Below are 27,381 nucleotides of genomic sequence, written 5' to 3'. Positions count from 1 at the left end.
CTTATCTGCCAAATTCAATTAAATTGGCTGATAAGTGGAAAAGCTGAAGCACAGTAAGCCCAGAGCTCTCACCTCCGCCCGCCCCTATATGAGGAGTTCCATTGCTTGTCAGCCCCTCCCTCCCCCCCCTAAGAGCAGGCAGAAGCAGGCAGCTACGTCACTTGACAAATGAGCAGATAATCCCAAGGGCCAGTGTCAGGGCTCGTTCACATCTGCGCCCGGTCTCCTTTCATATAGGTTTCCATTTCCTGCACAAAACAGAGCAGGAGACGACAAGCTGCAGGACTCTTTCAAACCCTTTCATTTGAATGGGTTTGAAAGGTATCCGTCCGTGAGCGCTGGTGAGCGTTTTATGCTCTCCACCGCGAAACCGTTTTGTTTTTTTTGTTTTTTTTTAAACCAGACACAAAATTGGACATGCAGTACTCTGTGTCTGGTTTAAAAAAAAAAAAAAAAAAAACCCCGGTTTTGCGGCTGAGAGCATAAAACGCTCACCGGTGCTCACGGCCGGACCAGGTCTGACAGCTTTCCATCTTCTGCATGCAGAAGACGGAAAACTCAGAACGGAGTCCGGGTGCTATTGTGAACCCCACATCAACAATGAAGTGATTAAATTAAGATAGCGGCCAAACAAAGCAGTTTTGATAAAGCAATGTATTTAGGAAAAGTCTTATATCTACATAAACTAGCAGTATAGATAGGATCCTTGTTATGGGACAACCCCTTTAAGAAGTCAGCTCCAGCAGCAGAACTTGGCTGGAGAGCCAAGAGAGAGATCATATTTTTGGAGCTGTGTCCTGAATGATTCTACTGGCTTTTGATTTCTGTTATTCTAGGTGAGGTAACCTATTCTATATTTAGTTAGAGCCAAACCGGGCAGGTATTTGTGTATTGTTTCCTTTTGTTGCTGCACTATATTTTTGAGTGAAAATAACTCTACCTTTTGTTTTGGACTAGAGAAACTGGGCTTGTGTGTCTATGCCACCCCACCTAGCAACCCCAGACCCTGACTCATATATATCTATATCTATATCTATATATATATATATATATATATATATATATATATATATATATATATATATATTTTATACACACACACACGAGGGGGGACCCAAAAGTTTCCAGAATGAGGCTGCTGCGTACGCGGTTTTCGTAGTACGTGATTCTGCAGCTAACTATTTGTTCAACCACGCCTTCTCAGTCAGTGTGCCAAGCGGCGTTGATGCGGAAGGTTTCGTTTACCCGCAGTGAATTTTCTTGCAAGAGCTGTTTTGTCCAGCCGTCGTTTTTCTTCATGGAGAAGTTTTATGAGCAGCGCACGGCTGTGAAGTTTTGCTTTCTGCTCGGGGAAAAAAAGAATCGGAAACCATTCAAATGTTGAAGACCGCTTACAAGGATGACGCTATGTGTCAAGCTCAAGTTTACTCGTGGTTCACCCACTTTAATAATGGTGAAAAGTCAATTGATAATCAACCGCGTTCTGGACGTCCGTCAACTTCCCGAACGGACGTAAGTGTCCAAAAAATCAACAAGCTCGTGTGTGAAGATTGACGACGAACCATTGAGGAACTCGAAGAGTTGTCTGGAGTGAGTTGGAGCTCGATTCAGTGCATTTTATCAGAGGTTTTGGGCATGTCACAGTTCGCTGCAAAGTTTTTGCCGCAGCTCTTGACTGATCAACAGACAGAGCATCGCATCGAAACATGTCGTGTCATGAAAGAACATGCCAAAACCGACCCAGAATTTTTTTTTCGAAAATTATTACGGGAGATGAGTCTTGGTGCTATGCTTATGACGCCAAAACCAAACAACTATCAAGCCACTGGAAGACTCCATCTGCGCCCTGTGCCAAAAAGGCTCATCAAGTGAAGTCCAATGTGAAGACAATGGTCATTTGTTTTTTCGACGCAAAAGGGATTGTGCACTCGGAATTTGTTCCAACATGTCAGACCGTCAACCAGGTTTTCTACTTGGGGGTTCTCAAGAGGTTGCGCAACAGTGTGTGGCGAAAAAAGGCCTGAAATCCGGCAGTCTGGTGATTGGTTTTTCCACCACGACAATGCCCCAGTCCACACCGCCATCTCGGTGACCACTTTAATGGCAAAAAATGGCATGGCTGTCTTGCCCCACCCACCCTATTCACCCGATATGGCTCCCAGTGACTTTTTTTTTTTTTTTTTAAAATTATTCCCACGAATGAAGAGGAACCTCAAGGGGAAGCGTTTCGCTGACGTGGAGGAAGTGAAGAGGAAAACGACGGAGGCGCTTGCAAACATCAAAGTAGATGAGTTTAAAAAAATGTTTTGAACGATGGGAGACGATATTTGACAAGTGTATTGCCACTAAAGGAGAGTACTTTGAAGGAGATTGAAAAAAATTTTTTAAAAAAAATACACGCTTCAAACAACTTTTCTGGGAACTTTTGGGTACCCCCTCGTGTGTGTGTGTGTGTGTGTGTGTGTGTGTATGTATATGTGTGTGTATATATAATATATATATATTAGCTGGTACCCGCGACTTCGTCTGCGGTGATTGTAGAAGTGGGTAAATACAGGCGCGGGTAAGGTTTTTGTACTGTGTATAAGGTATGGGATATGAAATGTAACTATCTTGTTTTTGCTGTAATTCTGAGAGCACCTGAGACTTTTGTGTTGAATGTAATTTGTATTTCAGCTGCTATACGGTGTTGGTATAAACTGCACATAGTGTATTCCTAATAATGTGAGGCACACAGGGGTTAATGTGAGGGACATGATGGGGTTTATTCCTATTAATGTGAGGCACATGGAGTTACTAACACTAAACTAATAACCCCAAATGCCTGACATTAATGAGAACAGTAATCCTATGTACCTGTGTGTTTTTCAGTGTCGCTTTGCTAGCAGCTTCCTCTCCTCCTTGGGGAATGTTGGCAGGATGCAGACCCCTATAGCAGGCAGGCACAGACCTGAGCAATTAAGCTCCACTCCCTGGGTTTCCTGCACCCCTCTCAAAGGGGAGTGTCCTTATGCTTGAGCTCTAGCAGAGCACTTAAGGGACTTCATTTAACTCTTGCAGGTCCTGTGCTGCTGGTGTGCCAGTGAAATATGGCAGGAGTGCCACTCTTGGCATGTGTGCCAGGGGTTGCTGACCTCTGCTGTAGAGGGTAATATGAATTTTGTGGCTTGCTATGGTCCAAAGTGTGTGAGATTGCAGAAATAGTGATGTGAGTTTGGGTTTTGTGGGGGTCCTGGGAAAAACGTATGTGCGCTATTGTGACGAAAAGTAGCCTATTGCGCAATCGAGTGTAGTGACTATGTTTGTGGAAAATTTCAGCCAAATCGGTGGAGCGAGTTTTGCGTGATTGAGGAACAAACATCCAAACGCACAAACCCACAAACATCCAAACTCACAAACTCACTTTACTGCATTTTTTTCAAAATTATTTGTCACAAAGTTGCATGAAGGTGGATGCGGCTATTAATAACCCATTGAGACATATTTTATATGTAATGTTCAGGTTGTTTAATTTAAAAAAAACCAATAATAATATATAGGGTTTAAAGGGTCCACTTGCTATCTACAATATATAATCCCTACATTTTATAGGATGATACTTTAGCATTTCCAGCTTCAAAGTAGATTTTTGTTCCTTCCAGTTCTGGTGATTTTCTGAAGACATGTGCAAGCGTGTGTAGGCGTTAGTGATGTATGAACTCTGCACATGTTGAACTTTTATTTATAGGAGGTTTGGTGTATAGAATTTGTTTGGTTTCCACTTTTACCAACTATATACATGTATTTGCATTTTAATAAAACATTCACTTTAAATCAAAATGGCATGAAGGTGCCTGTTTACAGAAAAAAGTGGCTTTCTGACAATGCTGTATGTGATATACATACACTAATAAAAAAATATAAATATGTGTGTGTGTGTGTGTGTGTGTGTGACATAATATACACAAACCATTACAAAAAAAACCCAGAGGACAGGTTGAGTCAAAGTGGAAGCAGGTAGGACTAAATTTACTGCAGCATGCATGGCACATTTTATTCCTCTTTTTGTTATTTGAAAGTTGGGAGGTCACTAAGCCATTATATTATATGGGAGCCATTGTGGGGGCACGACCTGTTCCAAAGACAGCTGAGAGCCTTATGAAGGCACCCAAGCTTGTCTTAAGAATATTACTATTGAGGCTAATCTATGTAGTGAATGTCCCATGGGACTTGCAAACTATTGCAGGTTCAAGCCCCCTGGGGGAAGGGGGCTAATAAAATAGTAAAAAAAAAAAAAAAAAAAAAAAAAAAAAAGTTTTCAAAAATATAAAAAACTAAAAGTTCAAATCCCCATCCCCCTCCCCTTTCCCTAGAATACATATAACACACAAACTTTATAAAAATATTTTTCCCATATGGTGAGTGGCATAGTGGGGAAAGTCGTGTTTTTTGTTTTTTTGTTTGTTTTTTTCCCCCACCCCCTTAGCAGTAAAGCACCTTAACTGTCTTTTGTAGATTTCATGGTATTGGTGATAGTGTCTCTGGTTCTTGGCTATGCTGATGAACACAACCATTACACAAGTTCACCTGTGAAATTCACACTTTCTTTGATCTCTATCATTCCATTATCATACTACATTGGAATGGCTATAGCAAGGTAAGTGAGACATTGACAGGAGGTGGGTTATAGACTACCTCAAGCTTTCATTACAGTTCAGTTAATTTGCTGCTATCTGATTGCTGTACCTGAGTCGCCCCAGCTCGGCCTATGTAGATTCACGGTGCGAGCAGGCCCGACACCGGGGGCGGCAGCGCCTTGAAAAAGGGGAGTTTTAAGCAAAAATGGATTAAAGAAAAATAAAAGTTTGTCGTGACGCCAGTTGGGGTTTTGGCTTGAGGTGAAGCCGGGCACTGTAGATAGGGCCTCTGGGAATAGGTGGTGACGCAGTGCCAGATGTTAAACCCTCCCCAACCAGGGCAGGTCCCAGGGCCAGATGATATAGGTGAGGAAGGGATGATTTCCAGGAGGAGTAACAGAGGATCGATGAAAGAATACAGTCCAGACAGGGGTTAACCAAACACTTACAGTTTACTTCTGTAGTCAGCAGGAGATAACAGATGTTACAGGAGGATTCACCTTGCTCCAGTATAGTGAGATGCCAGTCTTTCTTTTTACCACTAGTATGATTCAGCCTTCCACTGCTGCTCAAACTCTCTAATAGATTTCCTCTGGTCCTGGGTTCCAGGAGCTCAGAGGTTAATTACAACTGGGTAGATCCCCCTTCTGGACAGCATGTAACGCGAGTTCTTTGGGATGCTGGATACACTCACCCCAACTCTGTATGTTACTGAGCCTCCAGGAATCCTGCATTCACTAGGCCTCAGTCCAGTGAATCTCTCAATTTTCTAAGTGTTTCTCACACTAGTTAGGAATTGATGGTCCTATAACTGCAGCTCCGTGCCTGTGAGGTCTCATCTCACCTCTGCAGGTCTCCGGCCTCCTGTGCTGTTCTATCACACCATGAGGCTGCAGCATACCCTGCACCTCAACACACCTGCTCCTCTCTCCTACACACTCCTGCACCCTCTGAACTGGAACTGAAAAAGAGAGAGACCCTCTTCCAGTCTGTAGCTCCACCCCTTTTCTTAAAGAGATAATGGCTGTGGAACTTTGTGTATGCTAACAGGTTGACTGGATCTCACTATACCTTCACAGTACACAGTATAGATCACATAAGATGACATTTGTAGTGACCCACTCTGTGGGGCGCTACATTCCCCCCTTGTTAAAAGTAGCACGTCCCGGGCTACCCTTCCGGTGGACTAAGAAGAGGGTTAGTAGACGGTAACATGAACATCATAGTGTTTGAAGGACATTACATACAAGTGTAAACTTCATATGTAAGTAAATTCCCTAAGGAGAAAAGTGCAACTTATTTAAGACCATTTTAAACTGTCACAAAAATGTTCAAGGAAACACAATTTCTGTAACAGTCTCTGGTTGTGTATTCCTTACAACCCAGCAACATTCACGGTTGCTTTCCTTGCGGATTACAGCCCCAAACCGCTTAGTCCACCTCCTTAACTCCGAGTGCAGCTGCGGAGTATTTTGGAACATTCAAAATTCTTCACTGCACAGGCTGTTTTGATGGCTCCTATCCGACAGGCCGCCATATTTGAAACATCCCCCAACCCCCAAGAGCGTTGGTGCACCTGCATAAATTGCATTCCATGCACTTGAAGAGGTTGGTAGGCAAATGCAAGTTTTAAAAGTTTCAATACCACAAGAAAGTTATTGTGGTAGGAACCCTGAAAAACTAAACATGTTAAACACTGGCTCAGTTCCTTTAGTCCATTCTCTCTTGGTAGCGCCATGCTCAGGAGAGTAAGTATTAATGCACAGTTCATATTTCTGACTCACCTATTAGTGCAATCCGTTAGGGAGCCAGCACTTAAATTAAACCTTTAACGTTGCATAAACTGAATTGAACATATACAAATACAACACAACTATCTGTAAACATATTGGGTTAGTATGCCTTTACTGATTGTCCCTGTAACGTATGGAGAGTTGCTCCTCCATCTGTCCACATGGATAGACAGGTTCCCTCAGGATACGGATGGATCCGTCCTTGAATTCAATAAAGCTCATATCAGGATTCTGCAGCGCCATCATGCGCAGTTGGGCCTTACCAGATTCTGACAATAGGCCTTCTACAAACTGTTCTTTTAGCATCCTGTCCTCATCCTGAATACTTTCTGGATCTACTTGTTTAATAGCCCATAAGGCTTCTTGCAGATTAAGGGCAAAATCTCTCACAGTGTCCTGCGGTTTTTGCTTACAGCTGAAAAACCGCATCTTTATCTCTGATGTGGTGCGGGTGTCAAAGGTGATCCTGAGTTTGGTAAAAATGTCCTTTACAGTTCTTTTATCACTCAATGGCCAGGATTTAACTTCCCTTTGTGCTGCACCACCAAGTTGACTTATTAATATTCCAACCTTTTGCTCCTCTGTCATAGGGTATAGGTCAAACAGGCTACTCAGCTTTTCTTTAAAGTCTCTGAGGCTATGGGACTCGCCTGTATACTGGGGCAGCCAGGATGCACCTGGAATGTACGGCATTGTTAGCGGTAATATAGGTGCCATAGTTACTTGGTTGTGACCACGGTTAGAGTCTATGGGGGAATCAGAGGGGCCTGGAGATGAGGATCCAATTGCTTGATACATCACCCCCCCCTTGTTAACCCCAGCAAGGCCACACTCACCGGACTTGATACTGTGAAGCGTTGATCCGGAGGGACGGATGGATGGATCACTTATCACTGCAGGGGATGCTGGTCTGGCTGCTACAGAGACTCCTACAGTTGTCAGGGGTAGACTGCAATTGAGGATGATGCAATCTGTATCTTTCACTGCTCCTTGCACAGGCATGTCACATGTTCTGCACTCAGTGTGGCTTGCAAGGAAGAGAAACCAACCCTGCAGTTCAGTGTAACTTGAATCATGCAATTGCTGTTCATTGCTATTGTGGAAAGCAGGGAAAATTTTGAAAAATGCAACAGTCTTTTGAACAAAAATAAAAGTTTTGCGCACTTTCGCTATCCTGTTCGTGACGCCAAAAAGGTGAGTCGCCCCAGCTCGGCCTATGTAGATTCACGGTGCGAGCAGGCCCGACACCGGGGGCGGCAGCGCCTTGAAAAAGGGGAGTTTTAAGCAAAAATGGATTAAAGAAAAATAAAGAAAAATAAAAGTTTGTCGTGACGCCAGTTGGGGTTTTGGCTTGAGGTGAAGCCGGGCACTGTAGATAGGGCCTCTGGGAATAGGTGGTGACGCAGTGCCAGATGTTAAACCCTCCCCAACCAGGGCAGGTCCCAGGGCCAGATGATATAGGTGAGGAAGGGATGATTTCCAGGAGGAGTAACAGAGGATCGATGAAAGAATACAGTCCAGACAGGGGTTAACCAAACACTTACAGTTTACTTCTGTAGTCAGCAGGAGATAACAGATGTTACAGGAGGATTCACCTTGCTCCAGTATAGTGAGATGCCAGTCTTTCTTTTTACCACTAGTATGATTCAGCCTTCCACTGCTGCTCAAACTCTCTAATAGATTTCCTCTGGTCCTGGGTTCCAGGAGCTCAGAGGTTAATTACAACTGGGTAGATCCCCCTTCTGGACAGCATGTAACGCGAGTTCTTTGGGATGCTGGATACACTCACCCCAACTCTGTATGTTACTGAGCCTCCAGGAATCCTGCATTCACTAGGCCTCAGTCCAGTGAATCTCTCAATTTTCTAAGTGTTTCTCACACTAGTTAGGAATTGATGGTCCTATAACTGCAGCTCCGTGCCTGTGAGGTCTCATCTCACCTCTGCAGGTCTCCGGCCTCCTGTGCTGTTCTATCACACCATGAGGCTGCAGCATACCCTGCACCTCAACACACCTGCTCCTCTCTCCTACACACTCCTGCACCCTCTGAACTGGAACTGAAAAAGAGAGAGACCCTCTTCCAGTCTGTAGCTCCACCCCTTTTCTTAAAGAGATAATGGCTGTGGAACTTTGTGTATGCTAACAGGTTGACTGGATCTCACTATACCTTCACAGTACACAGTATAGATCACATAAGATGACATTTGTAGTGACCCACTCTGTGGGGCGCTACATACCTTTCTAGGAATAGGTCTAAATAATGGCTGCCATAGAAGAAGCTAACCTGGCAAAAACAAGAATAGTAACCTAGTACTTGAGGTTGGATAAAGACACAGGCACATTAGGTCGAACCTATAACTAGGGTTGGTGCTGAACTTGTCTTGACAAACTTGTCGCTAGTAATATTTTTCCACTAAAGAAAAGAATCTAGTTTTTTTTTTTTTTTTTTTGAATTTGTACAATGAAATCAACATCACAATGTCCTGTTGCCGTGCGTTCTATATGTTGTTGCTAAATTTCCTTCTTCTAGGCATAGAAGATGTTCTCTTTTTTCTCAATCACACAGGGCTAGGTGTAAAAAGGTCTTTGTAGTGTCCCATCATGTATTTGTGTATTATTAGAGCTCCCCATTGTTTCCTTAATCTGAATAACGCCACATTTATTAATCTGTCTCTGTACTCCAATCCACCGTTTTTTTGGGTTTTTTTTCCCCCTATTTATCATGGTTGACCTTGTCTGCACTTTCTCTAGTTCAGTTATGTCCTCCTTGTACATTGGAGCCCAAAACTAGACACAATAGTCTGTGTGTGGTCGTGATTATTTAGGGACTTAACTATGTTCTGGTTTTTGTTTTTTGTTTTGTTTTTTTATAAATGGTGTAGCTATATGTATTAATTTAAAGGTACAGTCTTGCATGCTTCCAGCCTAGCATCAATTATAGTTGTTTTTGTATGGTTCATATTTATCACAATAGTAAAATAGTCTTGAATTTTTGTCACATTATTTCTATTTCTCTTCTTCCATATTGTGGAACACTGTAGTATCTCGGCTCAAAGTAACTTTGCATTGGGAGCAGTGGTGAATGCTACATTTGGCTCCATAATTGAACTGACCTTCTACATCACTGCACTGATTAAGGGGGCAAGGGAGGAAGACAAGTGTTATGAGGAAGTGGTGAAGTCTGCCCTGACTGGCACATTGCTGGGGTGCGTCCTCTTCGTTCCTGTGAGTCCATTGTAATAAAAATTCATGACGTGATTTTTTTCTTCTTTAAAATATTTTAAAAGTTTGATAAGATATATTTAGACCCAAAAGTATGCAATAAATAACTCAAGTAAGAATTCTTAAAGGTGCTGTGATTGCTTTAGGGATTGTGCATGGTGATTGGAGGAATAAAACATCAGGAGCAAAGATTCAATAGTCGTTCGGCTGGTGTGGGCTCTGCTTTACTGTTTATTTCTGTTGGAGGTGAGAATCCTGTGTTCCCAGCGGTAAGAGGTTTATGGTAGTTTACAGAACGTCTCTATCAACTTTCCATAATTGCATATCCCACATGATTAATTCTACAAATCACCAACATATCTACATACATTCTAATAGTATTGTAAGCAAATTATGGGTTTATTTTACCAATTGTATATGAAGACTTGCATGTGTTTCATGATATTCCAGGTGTGTTTGCACCCACTCTTTTCTCCAAAGTATATGGGAAAATGATTTGCGGAGAGTGTGTGAATTTTGGACAAAATGGAACCTTTCAATACGTCTGTCAGAATTGCCACACTGAGTTGGTAAGTGGAGTGCATACATGGTCGTTGAATTAGAAACTGTAGCAGCAGGTCTTTCTTTACGTTAGACTTGGCTTTTTGGGGTATTTGTTTGGTCTGTTCCATATCTTTTTGTTTACGGTTTGAGGTTTTTAAGACCTTTTTCATTTTCTGTATTCGTTTTTAAATTTGTGTTACTTCTGTGTGGACCCATGTCTCTCCATCTGAGCAGACTCCAAACCTCTCGTTCCCTACTTTTGATTACTGTTTTTTATAAATCCCGGGAAAAAAAAAATTTAAGGGTACCTGAGTTTTCATGAAAAGTTAAATATGTTAAGGGTCTTGCTAGGCAGTCTGTTCTGACTGTAAAAGTCCTCATATATGATGTCCTATCAGTTTTTCTGCTGGTAATAAGCAAATTATGGCTGAATTAAAAAAAAAAAAAAAAAAAAAAGTTACATTTCTGTATGAGGCTGTCGGTGTGCACAATGAGGATCAGTCTGCACTCTCCCCTATCCATTACTGATCTCAATCTGTCATTCTGCCAGGAATAACTATACATTTCAAATACCAAAAAAACACATACATACCCGAGAAAAGCCCAAATTACCATAATATAGTAGATCCAGGAACATTGGAATATGAACGTTTTAGAAGTTTTTCAGGCATCAAGCAGCCATATTTTTAATGAAAGTACATAACGCCTTGGTCCGAAATCACATGCTATATGAAAAGAGACTAAGCTAAAAAGTTAGTGACCATATAAGTTTAACTAGAATTTTTTTTATTTTCAGTTTTCCAAAGCTCCATCATAAAACATAAATACTATAGAAACTATAGTAGTAATTATTCCAAAATGCAAAAGTAAGTGATATACAAAGGTGTTCTTGAGAGCGCTCCATAATTTTTGGTAGTGTAGTGGTATAGTTCAGTCCTTTTCTAATAGGTTTGCGTTTTAATACTGTATCCAATTTGTTTACTACTGCTGATCAATCCTTTAAAATATACTCTTCAATAAGAGCTCATGGGAGTTCAACACCTGAGAATGTTGCTGATCAGCCATTTGAAGTTGCTGCTCTGAAGGGGATGACAGCCATTGTAAATATTGAAGTCATGCCATTGGCACAATGATCATGTTATTGATGACCTATCCTGTGAAGTAACAGTAGCCAGGAGAAGTGTAAAACAGACGTTCACGAGATTGGAGCTAAAATGCATATTTCCATGAACCCAGCCATATTCCATAGCTGTGTTTCTCAACTCTTTCAAGTCAAATACTCCATAGTGAAAAAACATCCCAACAGAGTAACCCCAAAGTAGAAATTACAAACTTAAAGGGAGTCTGTCTTAATGTAGCCTTTGGAAAGTTTATTCTAGGCCGGTGACCGAGTGCTAACACATCAATTTAACCTTAAAACTCTGTGGATCCACAATTGCGGATCCACAAAGTACAGTCGTGTGAATAGGGCTTTACAGGGCTTGTACTGAAATGTAAAGCTCTCTACATTTGGCACTTTTGAACAATTAATGTTCACTATTTACATCACACGATCTGTTTTATAGTGACTGTGCAATGTTATTACAGCCTGTACTAATATGAAAAATACAAAAGAAAAAGACACAGAGCGCCAATATGGTGTAGTAATCCAAGCGATCAGGTGGTAGTTAGACCAAACTAAGGCCTCTTACCTTGACGTGTTGTGATACATACAAATACACATAAAAATGCAAATGTGGTGGCAGCAGCTATTCCCCTTGCGTCAGCCAAGGCTCGCAATCAACAATAGACAAAAGTCCCTCAGGGTCTGAGACCAATCAGGTAGCGGAGGAATGGGGTGACGTGCGCACAAACCATCAATCGGACAAGTGTTCTTCAAAAAGTTTGATACTCAAGCACGACGTGTTTCGGGCGGGTAGCCCTTTCTCAAGTGCATATAAAACTATAAAGAACCGACCATAAACATATCGGTAATATACACGAGTATAAGCCGAGTTTTTCAGCACCGTTTTTGTGCTGAAAAAGTCCACCTCTGCTTATACTCGGGTCATTCTGGCAATATCATAGTTACAGACCCGGCATACAAACACCGGGGTGGGTGCAGGGCCACAGCATCGCCTCGCTCCTGTCCCCTCTGCCCTCTACCCCCCCCCCCTCCTTTTCCCTGCTAGCTACAACTCTGTGCGTACCACAGGTGGAGAACTGCTGTATGCAGAAAGAAGTAAGCTGAGGATACTGTGCAAGTATGAACACCACTGATGTATTGCATTTGTTGCAACATTTGACAATGAGCTATAAGAAATGAAAATGACTTGGGACAGAACCCTAAAGGAGGAGGCAAAATTAGCTGAACAAAGTATTTAGCAAATTCCTCTTTGGGCACAAGGGAGAGTGATAAGACATAAGCCTTTAAACTGGCATTCTCATCTCATTGTATGAGTGTTTTTTACTTGTAGTAATGTTATTGTTATACTAGCATCACTCTGAATTCTCTCATTCTAGATGGGACAGAACAGCACAGTCTTCTATAATGACATTAAGTAAGTACTTATTCTTATGTGAAAGCTTGGCATTGGGGTTCAGTGTTATGGCATTGAGCGTTTATGTAACTTTGTAGAAAGGATGACACACCTTTAAACATTAAACTCTTTCCAAAATGCCTTTCTTATTCTGTACTAGCTTCTGCCTGCGACTTCATCTGCGGGTTGTTGTTGGCGATGAGCCGCTAATAATTAGCCAAATGTGGTTGGCGGTGATCGGCAGCATCTGTATGTCGGCTTTGCTACAGCTATGCATATGCGAAGCAGGCAGAGCAAGCTGTGGTACCGTGCTGCCTCAGCTCGGCTACATCCGTGAAATTTGACAGTTTGCCCCTCCCTGCCCCCCCAGCACAGTCTGAAGACCACATGCCCCTGTGTTACGCACTCAAACTGCTAGCGTGCGGCCTTGGCTCTGCTACATCTGCTGATTTAGAATACAGGCTTGTGTTGTGTGAGTGTCTGAGCAGCTTCTATGTTAGACACGGCTGAACGGATGTTGCTGAAATGTACAACAATTCTAACAAGCAGTGGGGGAAGGTGGGTTGGGTGGCACTTAAGGGTGGTTATCTATGTAAAATATTCACTATTTGGGTGAAACTTGTGACCACGTGTTGTGCGGCCTTATCATGATGGGAAGAGTGAGCTTCTGAAATCAGTGTAGGGGTTTATTAACATCTTGAAGGAAAACACAGGAACAGGGAAAATGTCCAGAATAACAGAAATATCAGTCAATGTCTCAATAGCTTACATCTTCAGAGAAGTTGTGTTTCTTTATCTGGATATCTTGTAGAGTTACAGCTTGGTTCATGCTTGTCATCTGGATGATGGACTTGGGCTGGTCACAACGTATCCATGAATGATCACCTTTCAGGACCACCCACCCTGGTCCTCCCAAAGGCCCAGACATGTGTATTTCTCACTCATTTATATTCATGAGAGGGGGTGTTACCTTCCATCTTGTTGCTATGTAAGGAGATTTCTAAAATGGTGTACTCTAACCACACCCATGTTCCCAAAATATAGAAGTGTGATGTCAGTAGAGTATTAACCCTTTGTATACTAGAAAATATTAGAAGAAGAATATAAGAAGAAATGCCACTAAAACCCTTTTCAGCATCAGAATAACACACTGATAATGCAGAATAACAAAAGGCATCTTTGGAAAGTATAGAAGTCGCCCTACAATGTACTGTCACTAGTCTACCATTTTTCTTGCTGAGCAACTCCCTTTAAGTGTTTTACTAAATTTAAACTACTAAATAATTTAACCTACATCATATTTCCTCTACACATATTACAAAGTTTTTAGAGTTGAATCTGAGCTGGAATCTCATTTCTGCAAAAACAAAGATTGAAGATTGTTTTCCATGATATTACACATAATCCTTTTGAATTGTACATTTTGCAATGCACATAATGCATTAGGTGCCAGCAGATGACACTCTGTTTCTACCCCACCCATGTCGCTATACTTTCTTCCTGTCCCTATCTGGATACACATCAAATATGATTTCCTCCAGTAGTTCTGTTTTCCATCTAAGTATATTTCATAAGCCATTGTGTTCCGCATTCATATCTATTAGGTCCATCCCACAAAGTGTATGAAGGCACCAGTTAAGTTCACTGTATCTTTATAGTTATCAAACTTTCCAATAGTAACAAGTAGTACACAAAATGTCATTGTGTTAATACTTTTTACCAGTAAACCTGTGTGATTATTCTCTTGTTTAGGCCTTTAGTATATACTGTGTCCATTCTTCTGCCTGCTGCCTATGTCATAGGACTCATTTTCACCCTGAAGACGCATTCCCATATTTATGATATTCACATCAGTGACTGTCATGGTAAGATTCCCAAGATCAATTTAAACTAAACATGTTGTAGTATGTTATACTACAGGCAACTACTCTGAGCAAAAAGTTCATTTTTGTACGGGGACTCCTTATAGAGGTTAGGCCACAAAAAGATATTTATAGATATCTGATGAAGAAGGGGGATTCTGACTTCTGTATTTCCCTCCGTGCTGCGTATTTGTAATGCACTCTGCTACATCAGTGCTTCTATAGAAGTGAATTGGAGTGCAGTTTTGTCCATCTGGCAAGCAACACTCCTACAATCTCTGGCTATGGTGAGACTGAATGTACAGCAAGAGAGAGCTGAACATTCTTGGGATTAGTGGGGGTTTCAGTGGTTTGGCCTCCACCGATCTGGTAGTTATAAAAATAAATAGTTTTTATGGCATAACCTATTTAAACTGGAGAAAATCTACCATGGAGGTGGCTGCACTGGTATAGCTCTAGTAGTATTAATGTTGTATAAGATCTCTAGATCTCTTAAATGAAGTTTATAATATTTAAAGAGTTTTTCTCCCTGTGCTGGGATATGCTGTCACTTACTGGTCACTGGAAGTTGACTTTTGGAGCCCCCAATAATACATGGGGTGGCCATACACGTCCATTAGCCCTTGGGCTGAGAACTGTTCATTATGAACATGCAGGGCCATGAGGCAACCTAGCACAAACTGATGGGACAGGATTTTTTTTTTTTTCTTTTAAATAATCTGCCCCTACCTATTGAATTATTACAACAGGTAGTGGCTGATGTAATATACAATTTTATCAAAAGTGCACATCCATGGGGTCTCAGACAGAAGAAAAAAAAATATCAAAAGTACAAATTGTAAAATCTATCATTTAGTGTGACTAAACATGCTCATTTCCCCACAAAATTCCACCTCCTGTCCCCTTCTGATTCTTCCGAAACCAGATTTCTATTTTAATATTTTCATGTTAAATAACACATTATATTCTTGTCATAAGAATTAAAATAAACCGTATTAAAAATTTAGATGTCTGTATAATGATGCGTTTACGTGTTACGGAATTTGTCTTGTTTACATGTACCAGCTCTGTTTCTACTTTCTAGTACCTGGACATCATCACAGCGCTGTGGTCCATTGGTCCAGATGGAGGGCTGTAGTCATTCTCATTGGCTCTACATTATTAATGTCTGCTTGTGCAGATCTGGCTACTGAACATATTAGCCCCATTCTTAAAGAAGCAACTGTGTCACAGGTAAGCAGGGCAAGATTAACCCCTTAAGGGCAAAGAGTAGTTTGGGCCTTATAATGCTCAGACCTCATTTTTCAAATGACATCTTTTACTTTGTGATAATAGCTGCATAATATATTTACCTATGCAGGTGATTCCAAGATTGCTTGTTTGGTGTTTTTTTTTTGTTTGTTTTGTTTTTTTTCATGACACATTGTATTTTAAGTTGGTGGTAAATTTTGGTAATTTTTATACTTTTTGTATGTGTCTCTAAAAAAAAAAAAAAAAAATACTGAAAAGTTAATAATTATCAATTTTGTTTATTATGATAAAAACAGTCATATCACACAATTCTTTAGTAATTAACATTTGCCATATTACCCCATTTTGGAAACTCGATCCCTTAAAGAATTCATCTGTAGGTGATTTCACCATTTTCAACCCCCTGGACTTTTCACTAAATTTATCTGAATTTGGCCATCAAAGAGAAAAAAAAATGATTTCTTCACTTACATGTATTTTTTTTTTTCCTTTTTGATAGAATAAACATTTAACATTTCATGTAACCATATTCTACAAGTTATAGGCACTCAAAAATGGTGTCATTACCCTCATATAGCTATGTCACCAGAAGGAGCAAAAGACAAAGAAAAAATTCTGGCACTGCGTTTTTACCTTTGAAATAGTTTTCCGTGCAGCATACAGTATAAGTAACGTGACATTTATTCTGTGGGTGGGGATTACAGCGATACCTCATTTACAGTGTGTTTTGGGTTTTGTTTTTGTTTGTTTTTTTTTTTGGGGGGGGGACATCAATTCTTTTTCCATTTCCATCTTCTGAGATGCGTGACATATTTTTATTTTTCAGTTGAAAGAGTTGGCCGACGGTTTAATTTTTATGCAGGTGAAACCTGTGCTCGTTGGGGTATATAACATATATATAAAAAATTTTTTTTAACATTTATATAATTTATTTGATGTAGGAAAAGAGGCTTTTTTGGGGCTTTGATTTTTATTTATTTCACACACTTTATTAATTTTTTTTATTTTTATGAAAATGCATAACTGTACCTTTTGCTCTTGTCGCCAAAAAAAACAGCTCTCATATGGCTACATTGACAGAAAAAAAATATAGCTTGCACAATGTGAAGACAAAAAAACACCAAAACTTGCCAAGTCATTAGAACAAATCTGGTTGTGGAAGGAAGGGAATGTATAAGCAGTGTGTGTGTATATATATCTCGGTACGATCAAAGCGAATCTCCAACCTGGGGTTAATGGGGCAGCTAGTCCCAGTTCTCAGCCAAGACCTGGAAGTAATGTTCAGCGCGATGGAAATGGTACAGTGCAGAGTGGGAAAGGGTTAAAGGGGGTTTCCCATGAACATAACCAAGTTTAAATTTATAGACAATTTTAAACTTAAATCTTTTTAGCAAATTATATTTTCAAAAATATTAAACTTTTAAAGATTTTCTTGAACCAGTTTAGTGGTAACTCCCTTCCTTCCAACCTAATTGGTTGCCAATGGATACATCCTAGTCTGTCAGATATTAGAATCTCTCAAAATTATATAGATTTTTTTATTTCCAGTTTATCAGGCAGAGACTGTGCATACATTAGAAGCTAATCTGACCGCAATAAAGAAATTGTGTGGGTTTAAGCGTATAGAAAGTTCCTGTATTCATGGCCCTATCTATTGGCAACCAATCAAGACAACAGACTGTCATCACTAAAATGCTTAGTGAGGATCTTTAACAATTTAAAGTTGGCTTTTAACGTTTATATTTGCAAAAATGTTTGGATTTTAAAGTTGGACAAAGATATGGTGTGTAGGAATACTACTTGAAACAAGTTCCCATATTGACTGCAAGACACATTACAGCTGTTTCTTGGGATTCTTTCAGTAAATAAAGCTTAACCACGAACTAAAATTTACAATATAACAGATATTAAATTGTGCTAAAGACTGACCCATATCAAACAATTTGTATCCAATTCATTTACTGCGATGTCTAAATAAATTAAAAATAAACAGAAGGTCCCTTCTGCCTTCTCAAATTTTTAGCAGGGGATACCAAAATAGACAATGTAGACTCTGACTCAAAAGCAACCTTATGCAGTTCTATTAACATACTCTTGAAGGTGTATGTTTTTGTCGTGTGTGTGTGTGTGTGTGTGTGTGTGTGTGTTTTTTGTTTTGTTTAATGTATAATTTGGCTTTGATCTGGTGTAAATTCTTCAGTATTTTTAATTTATTGGCAGTATTTTATTGGTGTCACTGTCCTCGCCCTGATCCCAGAACTTCCAGAGCTTGTGAATGGAATCCAGTTCGCTCTTCTTAACAACTTGAGTCTAAGGTTGGTAAATTAATGATTATATGAAGCAATTATGTATCTTGCTAAATATGTATTGGGAATATTTTTTTAAAATGATTTGGTTTGATCGCTCAATTGATTGTACTGTATATTTTTGTATGGCAGTATATTGTTAGATTGCTGCACTGCTATTACACCCTGCTTGTGTAGCAGAATCCGTATGATGACCGGCCTCAACTCTTTGCTGCCACACTATGAAAGTAGAGGGAGATTGGTTCCAAGATTGTGGCATTCGTATACCACAACCAGTCCAGTCAGGTCTCAGTTTTATCTTCCAGAGGATGTTTCAGTATTCTTTAGAGTCCATGCCCTGGATGCCGAACTCATGCACCAGGAGAGGTGAGCAATAAAGTTATACCCCTATCTCATCGGCATTTAGTGGTCTCCAGTAGAGATGAGCGAGTACTGTTCGGATCAGCCGATCCGAACAGCACGCTTGCATAGAAATGAATGGATGTAGCCGGCACGCGGGGGGTTAAGCGGCCGGCCTCCGTCAAAGTGGAAGTACCAGGTGCATCCATTCATTTCTATGGAGCGTCCTGTTCGGATTGGCTGATCCGAACAGTACTTGCTCATCTCTAGTCTCCAGTCATCCTCTTCAGGCCACTTCCAGCCTCTGACTAAAGTCAAATGCCCCCAGGTCACTTCTGAGGCCTGTGATTAGGGTTTGACCTACATGACAGGCAATTACAGGCCTTAGCAGAGCCCACAGGGCAGATGACATCAGCTAGAGGTCGAAAGAGATTGCCTGAGGACCACTGGATGCCACAAGGCAAGGAGAGTATAACTTTTATTTTTACTCCCCTCCTCTGGGCCTCCACTTGTACTCTGGGGTATTCTCAAACCCCATAGTATTGTAATAGTGCTTTGTTGGTGACTAACTTCAAAAGGTTCAGGATCAGCCAAGCTGCAAAACGTTTGGAAAATTCTAACATATCAGTATGTGGAGGCCAAGAAAGGGGGCAGTATACTGTGTGAGGGCAAAAAAGAAGAGGGCATTATATTGTGTGGGGGCTTAAAAAGGGACTACATATTGTGGGCACCAGTAAGAGGCAATATATTGTGGGGGTGAGTAAAGGGAGAGTTATTTATATAGCTATCTAATACATAAAACCGCAGACGAAAGGAAACCTTTCAAAATCTGCAGGTTAAATGCAACATCTCTTACTTCAGAACATCTCATATACTGGCTTGTGTGTAGAATAAATTCTGAATCTTTCTACAATTCTTATCTCTAATTTAATTATTTTGACAACATTACTTTAATATTTGGTTTTATTTTCCAGCATAGAAATTGGGAGTTGCATTGCAGTGCAGGTGTGCATGCTACAGATTCCTATTCTGGTGCTGTTCTCTGTGTTTTATGTAAGTGACACCATTTTCACTTCTTTCTACCATCCTTGTAGTGCACTGCATAACATTTAGGCTGAGGCCCCACGTTGAAAAAACCCAGCTTTTTTTGTTGTTGCAGATTATGCTGCAGTTTTTTGAGCCAAAGCAAAGAATGCTAACAAAAGGAATAGGAAATATATAATTAGTCAATGGAAAGGTGGGGGAAAAAAAGGGGGAAAGGGACACAGCCCACTATCTGTATCCTTCAGAATATGAAAAACATCATAGTCCTTGCAGATTATGACCGTTGCCTCCTCGGCTTGGAAGCAGAATGAAGACAGCAAAAGGAAATCCAGCATATGGATACTCCATTAAAACATAACTTTTAATATGTCAAGTCAACATTTACATAAGTTTAAAAAAAACAACTCACAAGGTCCTTTTGAGCCTCCATATAATGCCAAGAAATTCTGACGCGTTTCGGAGAATAAATAGTCTTCTTAATCAGCCTAGGAAATATATAGGAAGTTCTTATACTTCTACCTTCTGCTCAATCCACTCCTGGCTTTGGTGCAAAAAACTGCAGCAAAATATGCAACCAAAAAAGCTGTGTTTCTGCAACGTGGGGCCTTAGCTTTACACGGTCTCTTTATCCTTTTATCTCTTTATTTTGGTGACCTATAATGTGCTGGTTATGGGTTTTGGTTTTCCTTTTCCAGTATATAAAGTAATGCTTATTTTGCCCTGCTTTTTTTCACAAAGTAACTTGTCTCTGTTTAAACCTATACAGATGTAATTCCGTTCATGTATTCTGAGACAACAGGATTTTCTTTTTCTCAAAGCCAAGAGTGACTTCAAATGGAATGGGAATTATTTAAGGGGATTTTCTAGCCCCAAAATGATATTTCACACTGACCTAAGGAGGGGCAATAAGGATGTGATATGATCTGTGAGGGTCCAACACCCAGATCCTGCACAGATCAGCGGTTTCGGCAACCTCCGGGTACTGGAGTTTACAGCTCTGGACAGGAAATGTGTCTAGACTTGAGATGCAATTTACCAGAGCCACAGCTATACAGTGGATAATACTGCAGTACTGCTGCTATTACTTGAATAGATGCAGGCTGCATGCACTCCCCATCCACTGCTGTAATTTTTGGTGCCTGGAATCTGCCAAAACAACTGATGAAAGATTCTTTTGGGGCCCTACATTCCTCTTAAGGATGCACTTCTACTTCTCCTAGTTTTGGATAAAAAAAAAAAAAAAAAAAAAATCAGCTAAATCTGCAACATAAGTACAGCCTGTTGTGTATGGCCCCGCTGCTAAGTTAATTATTTTTTTTTCTTTCTACCCAGCCATCAGGATTTACTTTGATATTTAGTGATCTTCACCTGTGGGCCAGTATGTTTAGTGTGATCCTGATGAACTACATCTTTATGGATGGAAAGTGTGACTATTTTCAAGGTAAGCTGTGTATTGTAAGGGCCTGTGCACACGGAGTTAACGCAAGCGCATTTTAGCATAATACATGTGTATAGAATACATGTTAGAATAACACTCCTATTGACTTCAATGAAATTTTTTACACATGTAAAAAACACGTCACGTTTTTATGCGTTTTTTTTTTTTTTACACATGTAAAAAATTTCAATGAGGTCAGTTGGAATGTTATTCTAATACGTGTATTCTATACACGTGTATTATGCTAAAATGCACTCGCGTTAACTCCATGTGCACAGGCCCTTAAAAAATAGAGAGCAAGAGTAAGCTGCTCTTGAGCTGAGCAGTCAAACTAAAGTCTAAGGCTAAGGCCCCACGGGCCAGAACCGCTGTGCTAAGGCACTGCGGGAACAACCGCGGCATGAATGCATTGCGGTTCTTCCTGCAGCGCTTTGAACAGTAAGTTCACAGGGTTTTCCTCTGCGGACTTTCTGTTAAATTATATCTATGGGAAAGCCGCCGGCGTTTCTGTAGACATAATTGACATGATGCGATTTTCAAAACCGGGACAGTTTTGGAAATCGCAGTGTGTCCGTGCTGCGATTTTTATTTATTTTTTAATGTGTGGGTCCATGAAAAAGATGAATAGCACACTGCTCAAATGAAGAGAAAAAAAATTAACCCATATCAAAAACACTCATTCTAAATATGGATTTTTGTAAAAAATAGTCGAGTTTTGCATCTATAAACTGGTTTGGAAAAGTGAATAAGGCTTTAGGTGTGTTTTACATCGTTGGGTCCTAGCCTAAATGAAAGATTATAAAACTTCCATTATTTTTTGATTCGGCATTATTTACATACCAGTGGAAAACTGCTTTATTGAATGTTTACACTTGAGTTTTTTGCAAGAAAATTTTGACACTGAATCAGCCAAAAAACTGCCTCACAACTCTCCCATTCATTTCAATGGAAATTAGCTGATTTTTTTCCACTAAATGGGAAAAAAGAAAATCTACTAGTGATGTCAGGACATATATTAAGATGAATTCTGCCCTGGAAAACACATTGGAATTAAAGGGAGTCAGGAAAAATCAGAAAAAAAAAAAATGCTGATTTTTGCAGCCTCTAAAAATCCGCCTGCAAAAATTTCAGGAGGAAATGCAGTTCCCTAGTTCATTGGGCTGTGTTACCTCCAAGCCTAGTTTGACATGCTTTACATACACCATGTTCTGCTCCGATCATCTCCTGGCCTAAAGATGGCTTTCAGGTCAGACTATACACCTCTCCATGCGAGGTTAGCATATAAATTGTATCTAAGTCGTTCATTTATCTGTAGATGTAACCTCAAGCACTTACTATTTGCAGGAACTGCCCTGGTAATGGTTTACTTCATACTGCTCGCCATGTATTTCTTTGCACCATCTCCTGCTGGTTGCTGATCCTTCTTACAGAACAGTCACCACTTTATAGACTGCAAAAACTGCTCTTAAATGACAGCAGGTTGACGCCTATAGAAAGAGGAATACGCAAGGCCATTTAGTTTGGAACTTGTATATCCAGATCCATACAGCTGCCAGACCACTGAAGTGTAGCTGTGTGGATGCGCCATACCTGCTGAGACTCCTGCAACCAAACAATCCTGACCTCTCTCCTGTGTTTAAGTCTCTGACCAGCCTGGGATGAACCAGCTCGTGTACATCTCTGTTCTGTACCGCACAGGTCATGCTGTTTTTGATGTTTTTTTGTATTTGCATATATTTAAAGATGTACACAAATAATTATAAATAAACTAACTTTCTATGTTTGAAAGACTCTTTGCTTGAAGCTATAGGTTTCCTGCTGTATTTAAATAGTCTTTCTATTATTTAATCTATATATGCCCAACAACTGTAGAGATAGAAGCTGCATATCGCTACTGTAGGTCTCTGTGCATAGAATATAGGTGAAAGGCTTAGGGCCTTGAACCAGGTGTATGGCTACGTATTTCTAAATGGATTTCAATGCAAAGGACTCAGAGTGAATTAAGTGTGATAATGATAACCTAAAAGGAAACCTTTCACAAGGAAAATCCGTGTCAAACCAGCCATTATACTGAGCACCATCGTACCTTTTGGCAGAGGCACCCTTTCCTTGAAAAAGCCATTTAATAAATATGCAAATAAGGCTCAAGTGCGAAGGTGCATGCCAAAACCTGCAGTGACTGCGCTCGGGTTTGAAAATATTGGATATTGGAAGTCCAGCAGCTGCAATAAAATCTTGGACCCACTGCACTTGAGCCTTATTTGCATAGTTGAAAAAATACATTCTTATAAAGAAGTGGTGCAACTGTTAGACTTTAAAGGTATGATTCTTAGCATAATGTTCACTGCAATGCACTATGGCTGCTTTGATACTGAGTTTCCTGGTAAGAGAATCCCTTAAAGGATTAATTTTCTATCCATTTTTTTTGATGTTGTGCAGAAGCACTGATGCAAAAATATTAACTTGGCATTTTTTTTTTAAAGGGTTTTTCAATAAATGTTAAAGGTGTTTTCACCTGGAGCATCCATAAAACCTTACCAGATCCAGGTGGACCAACATACACTGACACCTGGATCTGCCACAAATTGTTCCGTTAGGAACAGAATAACTTTTACTTGTGATCCCGGTACTTCTGTGCACCACTGTGCCAGTAGCTAGTAACTTTCTCTAAAAGCACATATGTGCAAGGGATTGTGTGTGTGTTTGGTAAACCCCAGTAGCATAAGGTTAGTAAGGTCCCCTGATGATGGGTGTGAAAGCACCCTGAAACCCCGCGTAGGGACTGCTAGGGTTTCCTTGGTAGGTTCAGCTTGGGACTGCCCTTGTTAGGGCGGGAGTCTTTGGGATAGAGGGACAGCGCTTAGGGATATCCAGGGTCTGTCTCCTCTCGACTTCCACTTGGGGATAAAATGATATTAAGACCATTGAATGGGTAAGATTGAACAATTCTTTTTACTTTCCTTAAGTGAACTAAGTGAGAAATGTAATGTATTTTGGTCCCTTACCTTGAACCTATGGGATTGCAATTTGTATGTGTATGTTGGTCCACCTGGATCTGATCTGGTAACGTTTTATGGATGCTCCAGGTGAAAACACCTTGTTAAGATTTATTGAAAAACCCTTTAAAAAAAATGCTAAGTTTTAATATTTTTTGCATCAGTGCTTGTACAGTACTAAATTTCTGATAGTTTATGAATAACTAACTTCCCTTGGCTTACCATTGGGGGGAGTATTCCATCTAGTAGCCAGTGCGTATTTGCCATTTTTTTTGAAGACCTATTCATTATTTATTACGTTGGGGGTCCAACCCCAGGGCTCCCGATCAGCTGTTTGGTTTACATTGCTCAGCCCCTTCAATCACTGATTACATTGTGTGCCATTTGTTTAATAGCTGCTGTACTATATACTCAGAGCCCGTATGGGAAGAGGTTGTAGTTCCATTACACGGCCACTATCAAACAAGCTGCATGTGAAAAGGGACTGTGGTGGTGTTCCCTTCAATAAAACATCAGTTGAGGACAAGCATCCAAAACCCACCCTGATCAGTTGTTTGACCTACCCTGAGAATAAAATTATATGTGAAATTTTATTTTTTTTTAAAAAAGCCTTATTTGCACAAAACTTTTGCAGATTTTTGCATCTAATCCATTCTTTAAAGTCATTTAAAGTTTTATTGAAAAAGTTACAATTGTTACTGTGCCCTGGGCCTGCCCTGCCATCTTATACTTTAAATGGCATAATATCCCCAGACAGTATAACACCCCAGTTACACACACTGTCCCAAAGTAGCCTCCAGACACTAATATCCCAGTGTCTCCTCTACACCGTATACTGTCACGTAACAGCCTCTCCATAAAGTATTATGTCCTGTCATGGTTCCTACTGTGTTGTCTGCAAATATTGCACACTTACTATACTCTAGGATCTTTTCAGATCTGGCCTGACCCACATGATGTCACTACTGAGGTCCATAGACAGCAGGTCCACTCACCTCTCATGGACCTCCAATCACTATACTCTGAGGTCCTGCAATTCCAACCTCTGACTCCATCCAAAAGAGCAGATACATGGCAGAGAGGCTGAAAACGGACATCAATGATTTAAAAAAAAAAATAAAAAAAAATCACTGAAGTGAATGGTAACAGTTAGGGTGCATTCACACTGAGTAAACGCTAGCTTATTCTGAACGTAAAACACGTTCAGAATAAGCGGCGTCTAAAGCAGCTCCATTCATTTCTATGGGAGCGGGGATACGAGCGCTCCCCATAGAAATGAATGGGCTGCTTCTTTCACTCCGTGCAGTCCCATTGAAGTGAATGGGGAGTGCCGGCGTATACGGCAAGCTCTGCTCATGCCGGAGCGTATACGCCGGCACTCCCCATTCACTTCAATGGGACTGCACGGAGTGAAAGAAGCAGCCCATTCATTTCTATGGGGAGCGCTCGTATGCCGGCTCCCATAGAAATTAATGGAGCTGCTTTAGACGCCGCTTATTCTGAACGTGTTTTACGTTCAGAATAAGCTAGCGTTTACTCAGTGTGAATGCACCCTTAGATTAAGTTTTGAAATAGTTTACCTGACCTTAAACGGGCTGTATCATTTGGAAATCGTGTTTTTTACATAGTGATATGCCTGAATAGCCTTTTTTTTTTTTTTTTTTTTTTTTTTTTAAATCTGATAAGTAAATGAACCTCTCAGTGCACCCTGGGCATTCCCCAAGCCATCGTGCACCCCCCCCCCCCTCCCCTACGTCATACCTTGGTAATGCCTCATCCTCCTCTGTTTGTGTAACCGCCTCCATTCTCTGTCGCCTCGATCCTGCGATTTGAAATCTCAGGCGTGTGCAGTAACTCTCCCTTCTGAGCGCTACTGCACATGCCCAAAGTCAGTGATGGAATCCTTTGATTCATCTGATGGGGAAACCTCTGATTCTATATTTTCTGAAGACAGAATACTGATCAGCTTATTATTATTAAAGGTTATTGAAATACGACAGACCTCTTCCTCTCAGGATAAAGAGTTTGCTTTTATTTCCCCAAATAGAAGGCTATGGTTCTTTCACAACATCCGGTCCTAAAACTTATTATAGAATGGGAAGGGAAATTTCCACCTAGAGACTTGCTGGGACCCTATGAATCCTAGAGCTGATACTTTTTTTTTTTTTTTAAAGTTTTATTTTATTCTGCTGGTAGTTTTAACTAAAGCTGCAATGGGGGCTTTTCCAGTCTCTTGTGCCCTGAGGTTAGGGTTAAGCCAATTAAGAAGTGATATTTAAGATGGAATTTCAAGGTAAAAGTTGTGGGATGAACTTAATTTTTAAGAATAATCAGTGGATTGTATGTCCAATTTTCCTTTAGAAACCTGGAGTCACTTCTAAGAATCACAGGTGCTTTGGCTGAGGAGGTGAATTTAAAAAAAAATAATTTATGCTTGAATATCTTTTGAACCTGGAAGACTTTTTGGAGAGAAGTTGAATCAACTTCTGGAAGCCAAAAAACTTATTTTCCCAATCTAATAAAAAAAATAAATAAATTAGATTTCATTTTTGCTGTCAATGCAGGATTTTTTTTTTCCAACCCAAACAGGGAAGGGGAGAAGATTAGACTGTGACAGTTCCTTCCAGAGCTTTTGATCTCCCCATTAAGACCAGTCCGAAAAGCAGCAGGATTACTGGTGCGTTTTGGACACCAGAAGACATCAAATTGGAGGAAGCTTACAAAACCATCCACTTGAGCCTATTTAAGATGTTGGAACTTTAAATGGTTATCTTTTGGGTAGCTATTAGAGATGAGCGAACACTGTTTGGATCAGCTGATCCGAACAGCACGCTCGCATAGAAATGAATGGAAGCACCTGTGACGCCGGCCGGCCACTGGCAAAGTCGGCGTCACAGGTGCTTCCATTCATTTCTATGGGTGCGTGCTGTTCGGATCAGCTGATCCAAACAGTGTTTGCTCATCACTAGTAGCTATAACTTCAGCTAAAAGACTGGGAGAAGCAAGCCTTATCCTCTGGGAATTCTGAGCCTTATTTTGACAGGTTTTAGGGACATTACATCAAAGTTGGATCAGCCTGTAGTGTTTGGTTTTTTCCCCCCCACTTTTTGTGTGTGATTTATATATATATATATATATATATATATATATATATGTCTCATACTCTGGTGCATTTTGTTGCATCTAGTGTAAAATACAAGTGGGCATGGCTTGTATTAAAATGTGACAAAATCAAAACTTCTAAGGTCTGAGCAATCTGGCATAACTTCAGACTGTCTAGTTCACAGTTTGAGAGCAGATTTATAAAGTTTTAAACAGCCCCAGGAAGATGCAAGACATGTAGAGAATTCTTGAAATGTTTGGATGTTAATACAGTACTTTGTTTAATATAGAAAGCTTCTACTTAGCTTCAGAATCAAATTAAAGTTGGTCATTGCTTCTTCCATTTCCTTC

At 40.3% G+C, this 27,381-nt stretch overlaps 1 protein-coding gene across 1 annotated transcript in view; it reads left to right on the top strand.

Moving 5' to 3' along the window:
• The window catches only part of LOC142203310 (uncharacterized), a 37,263-nt gene extending 14,913 nt beyond the window's left edge, over window positions 1-22,350 (top strand). The window contains exons 10-20 of the mRNA XM_075273916.1: window positions 4,495-4,636; window positions 9,450-9,633; window positions 9,777-9,876; window positions 10,081-10,199; window positions 12,676-12,713; window positions 14,445-14,557; window positions 15,639-15,787; window positions 18,026-18,120; window positions 19,425-19,503; window positions 20,827-20,935; window positions 22,277-22,350. Coding sequence (XP_075130017.1) covers window positions 4,495-4,636; window positions 9,450-9,633; window positions 9,777-9,876; window positions 10,081-10,199; window positions 12,676-12,713; window positions 14,445-14,557; window positions 15,639-15,787; window positions 18,026-18,120; window positions 19,425-19,503; window positions 20,827-20,935; window positions 22,277-22,350 — 1,202 coding nt within the window. The remainder of the gene's footprint in view (window positions 1-4,494; window positions 4,637-9,449; window positions 9,634-9,776; window positions 9,877-10,080; window positions 10,200-12,675; window positions 12,714-14,444; window positions 14,558-15,638; window positions 15,788-18,025; window positions 18,121-19,424; window positions 19,504-20,826; window positions 20,936-22,276) is intronic.
• Window positions 22,351-27,381: the final 5,031 nt, after the last annotated feature.

Source organism: Leptodactylus fuscus, chromosome 5, assembly GCF_031893055.1.
Source record: "Leptodactylus fuscus isolate aLepFus1 chromosome 5, aLepFus1.hap2, whole genome shotgun sequence".
NCBI classification, from domain to species: domain Eukaryota; kingdom Metazoa; phylum Chordata; class Amphibia; order Anura; family Leptodactylidae; genus Leptodactylus; species Leptodactylus fuscus.
This window is presented reverse-complemented; position numbering and strand designations above follow the sequence as displayed.